The sequence below is a fragment of the Hippocampus comes genome, unplaced genomic scaffold, assembly GCF_001891065.2.
Source record: "Hippocampus comes isolate QL1 unplaced genomic scaffold, H_comes_QL1_v1.1 scaffold147, whole genome shotgun sequence".
Taxonomy (NCBI): domain Eukaryota; kingdom Metazoa; phylum Chordata; class Actinopteri; order Syngnathiformes; family Syngnathidae; genus Hippocampus; species Hippocampus comes.
Window position 1 is genome coordinate 1001423 of NW_017805009.1, and position 5643 is coordinate 1007065.

General features: G+C 39.7%; 1 protein-coding gene across 5 annotated transcripts in view; it reads left to right on the forward strand.

Moving 5' to 3' along the window:
- The first annotated feature begins 3521 nt into the window (after positions 1–3521).
- lmx1bb (LIM homeobox transcription factor 1, beta b) overlaps positions 3522–5643 on the forward strand; it is a 51239-nt gene continuing 49117 nt past the window's right edge. For 3 of the 5 annotated variants that reach the window (XM_019862902.1, XM_019862903.1, XM_019862906.1), the window contains exons 1-2: positions 4121–4271; positions 4501–4687. In XM_019862902.1, coding sequence (XP_019718461.1) covers positions 4136–4271; positions 4501–4687 — 323 coding nt within the window. In that variant the 5' untranslated portion in view covers positions 4121–4135. Of the gene's footprint in view, positions 3910–4120; positions 4272–4500; positions 4688–5643 lie in introns of those variants that run through there. The other 2 variants (XM_019862905.1, XM_019862904.1) reach the window with 2 other exon arrangements.

The following is a 5643-nucleotide window of genomic DNA, read 5'->3' on the forward strand; positions in this document are numbered from 1 at the left end:
TGTCAATTCAAATAAAAGTGTTGAAGGCGGTCACTGCCATCAGGCTGTCCAAAAATTGAATAGCTTTATCAAGATGTGTGATAAAATATATTTTTTGTTTTTGAATAAATGAGTGATTAAAAAAAATAAAACACACTTCGCAAAATATCTCATTAATCTCAGTATGCATTGTTCTTATCGGCCTAAAACAATTCTATACACTCTATAGCACAACTTCTTTTCCACTAATAAAATGAATAGATTGGAAAGCAACATTTTGTTTTTTAATTCATGTTTTAGTGCACTTTTCCGATTGTATAGCCTTTACAGCCTACCTTGAAAATAAGTAGTAAATTACGCTAAACATGCAGGATTTAAGAATTTAGAATATTCATTTTTATTTAAAACGATCATAACTGATTTTGTATTTAAAGCTCGTGGGGGATTATGGTTCGTGCACACTTAATGAAATGTGAAAATCCTTGTTTGTGAACGAAAATGCAGATAATGTCTGATAACGCGTTTTATTTACAGCCCAGCTCAGCTGCAGTCGACGACAAACCGTTAAAAAAATAAATAAATAAAGTAAAATGTCCCTCGAGGTGCAGGTTGGGGGTGATTTTTTCCTAATCCGTGGGCGGTGATCATTTTTGACTGAAGCTGTCTCGGTCCAATGAAGGAGCATGCGTTTCTGGAGAATCAAGGCAGAACTATGGAGCATGACGAAGAGCGGACACCAAGTTGCATGTTTTCTCTCGCCTTTTCATGGCACGCATGCTCTTTATTTTAACAACTGTCCGTTTTGTATTTGATCAACTCAAACGAACCACATTTCTGAATCCAATTTTTTTCCGCGTGCCAGTCAAAATCGGGTGAAAGCGAACTGACGATCCCACTGGCCTGCAGGGCCCAGTTTGACAGAACCGCGTGGCTGTACGTTCTGTCGTAAAAGTGGCAAAAATTGCACGTTCCGTGAATTGTACGCAAAAGACTGATCTAATAACAGCTGATTTGTCACATATTGCCTCCTCTCAAACCTCCAATAGGCATCTGCGATGAGCCGTGGAAGCCTCCACAACTCGCTGAGTGACTTTAAAAACTCCTGAAATGACTTTAATAATGGCTGAGAAAATCAATAGCTTCATTAACGCACACACACACACACACTATATATATATATAATAATATGCAGTATCCATAGTACAGCCTTTCAGCCTACGATTTAAATTAATACATCTCGGACGCTTAAAAAAAGATATCTGCTGTGTAGTGCAAAATGCCAAACAACTGAATGATGCCGGAGAGTTTTGGTGTCACTATCGTAAAAAAAAAAAAAAAAAAAAATAGTGAGTTCGAACAGCAAACTGTCTTTAACTCATGGTCTGCAATTTACGGTTCCACAATGCCTGCTTTCTCCTTTGTGGACCCCAACGTAATTAGTTTAACTATTTAGTTTTAGAAAAGCACTGATGATTCTAAACAATGACAGGACACGGTCGTTTGTTTGTGTTTTTTTGCTCATCAGTCGCCCCGGGCCATCGAGTTGTTACATTGCAGAGTGCATCCGTTTCAATGGATATTCTATACATTATACATTCATTTACGTGGTTATTCGCATAGTGTTATTGTTAATCGACCGGCGATTTTCTTCATCAAATGTTAGACTTTAAAGCATTGACGATTGGTAACACGTTTTCTTAAAACAATGCATGACCTGAATTTTGCATTTAACCGTCGGATTTAAAATTCTAATCTTAACCAGATCAGTTTCTAGGTAGACAAGCATGCAGGTGCATGTATTTAGACATTAAATTATTCATAACACGTACGGGTGGTCAGTGCCACTTTGTACAAACGACATGGACACATTCTCTTACCTTTTGGTTGCACGTAGCATAACTGTAGTTGTGGCTGCTTACAGGCCTTATGGTTCAACTTTAGCAAGCACTTGTGTTTCCCACACCTGCTGGTGCTGCTGCTACATGTTTTTTTTTCCTCCCTCCTGTCTTGTTTAAAGTGAGCGTGGGCTTTCCAAGCAGGGGCTCATTAAAACATGATTGATTTATTGAATTCATGATCCCGTTCACACAGTGACCCCGCAGAGTTGAATGGCTGTGAGTGTATTGATTGAAATGTATTGATAATGCTCATAGTGCTGTTCAGTGGCACCATAATCTAATAAAGTGGTAAGGTTGGAATCGATCCCCGACTGACAAAAATTTCGGAAATAAGGGAGTCGACTTTATGACTGCCGGGTGGCCCAATTTTGGAGAGGCATCTGCGCCCTACATCGAAACCATTAACGCTTCCACGTTCTTATTAAATCATTCCAGAATCTTAATGCGTTTCGCCTCATTTCAGTCCTGCAATTCTCGTGGCGAACAGCAGAGAGCGCGCCCACCAATCAGCTCCATTTTCTCAAGTGTGCTGCAGGTCACCGCCAGGATGCCCCACAAAGGCCTCGAAAAATGCAACACACACTGAATGTGACCTGCTTCCTCACAAAGGCTTATTGTGTGCATTCGGTTATTATTATTGTTGTCATTATTATTATTATTATTATTATTATTATTATTATTATTGTTGATGATAGTAGTCCTAGTAGTAATGTTTGCTATATTCGTCCAACAGAAACTGAAATGTTGCATTGTATGCCATATCGTGATTTTGTCTTTATCCTGCTTGTTCACAAAGGCTTGTCTAATTCGTAGTTTATTGTGTGCATTCGGTTATTATTATTATTGTTATTATTATTATTATTATTATTATTGTTGTTGTTGTTGTTGTTGTTGATAGTAGTCCTAGTAGTAATGTTTGTTCTATTAGTCCGACAGCAACCGAAATATTGCATTGTATGCCATACCGTGATTTTGTCTTTAAAGCAATAAACGGTGTTTGCAAAAACAAACAATTAAATGATCTGTATAATAATCACAATCAGACCCGTAATTTTAGGTTTCTTTCCAGACGTGCATTTTTCTTCTAGAAACGGAAATCGACGCCGATCATTTTTACCTTTAATGTTATTGTCGGAGCCACTGACCTGCATGTGCTTGACGTGTTGTGGATAAAATGTATTTACGTAATTTAAATACTTTATTCACTCCGTGTGTTGACAGTACCACTGTGTTTAATTTGTAACGAGTAAAACAACGTGTAATGAGCCGAGTATCTATTAGCTTTTTATGTTTTGTTATAAATGATTTGCTTCTTGTCTATATTATTATTATTATTATCATTAGCATTATTATTATTATTTAGGCATGTTTGCTTTTTGTTGGTCAGCCAAGGCTTCATCTTCCTGTTATCACCTCTGATCACCAGGTGCATCCGCTGAAAGGAGACAGCAGCTTCCAGTGGAAACAAGCCACAAAAAAGGCGAAGAAACCATCTCTCTCACACACGCGCCCTATCAGTATAAATTACACACGAGGTCTTTTGTGACGTTATTTTCTATTGTACTAATATTTAAGTTATTTCTTGATTTTTTTTTTATTTTTTTTATTCTTGTTTTATTTTAAAACGTGAGTTTAGGTAATGACAACGATCTGTTGTCATGCGGACCATTATTATGTGTATTATTGTTGTGTGTTGCAGTTTGGCTGCGTGGATTCAATGCACTGTGCTCCAATAGCATCCCAATGCCTATGAGCGGGGAGTGAAAAAAGTGCAGCCATCCGTGCACGAGTGGGAGGTTCCATCCACTCGCTTCAATCACGACGTGAGACTTGAACAGCGACACGAACACTAGCGAGCAAGGAAGCAAGCTCCTGCATGAGTTGGTGCCGGGACATCTCCACTCCGCTGTCTTTGGACCTCGTTGTCAGCTGTCTTCTCCTTGGACGAACTCTGATTGGACTCTCAAATCAGTTCCGACGCACTCGGCTCTCCAGCAACACGTAAACGCGTCCTCCTTTCTGATTTTCACAGGTGACAGCGAGCGCTCGTACTTTTTGTGTTCATTTTCTGTCTGTGTCGTATCTCCACACGACCAACGTGGCTGTTTATTTGTCTCTCAAAGTCGTGCTTTTGGCGGCTCAACAGGTTCCGATCACGGCCGCTTTGTGACTCGAGTTGTCGGACAATATTCTCTGCTCTGACTGCGCCCGTGTGTGAGTGTGTTCGTATACGTGCGAGCGTACGTGATTGTGTTCTTATGGATCTTGCAACAGGTCCTGTGTCATTGGAACGATTTACCGTGAGGGAACAATTGGAGACGTGCATCATGTTGGACGGCATAAAAATAGAAGAGCATCCGCTGCGATCGGGACAAGCGCTGGGTGTCATGCTCGGTAAGTCAGGATATAAAAAAATAAACACAAAATGCAATCAAATCAAAAATAATCGCACGACATTACCGCTTGTGCACGTGCAATTAAGAGACAATTTTGTTTTGATTTGCGTTCTTTTAATTGGATGGTTGAGTGAAACCCTTGGGCCTTAAAAAAAAAATTAAGACCCGCTGTGCTTGTATGCACGTGCAATTGGATGCGCCGACGAGGATTTTTCTTTGATTTTCAGGGACAGACTGTCACCACCAGGCCGTGTGTGAAGGCTGCCACCGTCCCATCTCTGACCGCTTCTTGATGAGGGTCAACGAGTCGTCGTGGCACGAGGAGTGTTTGCAGTGCACTGTGTGTCAACAGCCTCTCATCACCAGCTGCTACTTCAGAGAAAGGAAACTTTACTGCAAGCACGACTATCAACAGTAAGAACTGCTTTTTCTCTTCGATTTGTCTTATTTTTCTTCTCGTCTGAGCGCGTTGTGAGGATGCTTGGTGATGATTTGGCCTGCTCGCAAGTCATCATATGTTGGACTACACGCTTTCGGGAATTGTGCTAAACCATGTTTGACATTTTAGTCGATGTATTCTAATTATTATTTAAATAAAACTATTTTCGGAAGTACTGCGCAGTCCGAGAAATTTACAAAACGCTTGCAATTGTGTATTCTAAATTAGAATGTATTTCAGACATGTAAATATCTATTATTATTATTATTGTTATTATTAAATTATTATTATTATTATTATTATTACAAAAATATCATCATCATCATACACTGGCCAAAAAATATGCAGGTGCCTCTTGGTTTCCGAGATGATGCTGTTTCCGATAAAGAAAGTTTTATTTGCGTCTATAAAACCAGAAATTTACTTTCATTGTCCCCATTAATATGTACTGTCATTTCAAGTCGGTAATGGCATGAATCGCAGTAGTTATTTTACGTTTGCATAAACGTGTTTCGCGTGGCTTTTAAAAAACAATTATACAATAAATATTTCTTCATCCGTTTCAACATGCTGCGCACAAGAAATTCACCTGTGTCATTTCGTGGTTTATCCGATGCCGATTATGAATTGTCAACCCGCTTACACGGTTTTCTTGGTTCAATGGAATTCGAGTGTCGTGCACGTGCGCCACTCACTAACACGCGAACATAAGCGTCATAATTGGACAGGGTCGTACGCATAACTTGACGGTGTTCCCTAATTAATATATATATATATATGTATATATACAGATATAAAACACACGTGCACGCACGCACACACACACTCACACACACACACACACACACACTCACACGCACGCACACACACACGCACGCACACACACGCACTTCCCTGGATTATCACATAACATTGAGGGCAATATGCGCAG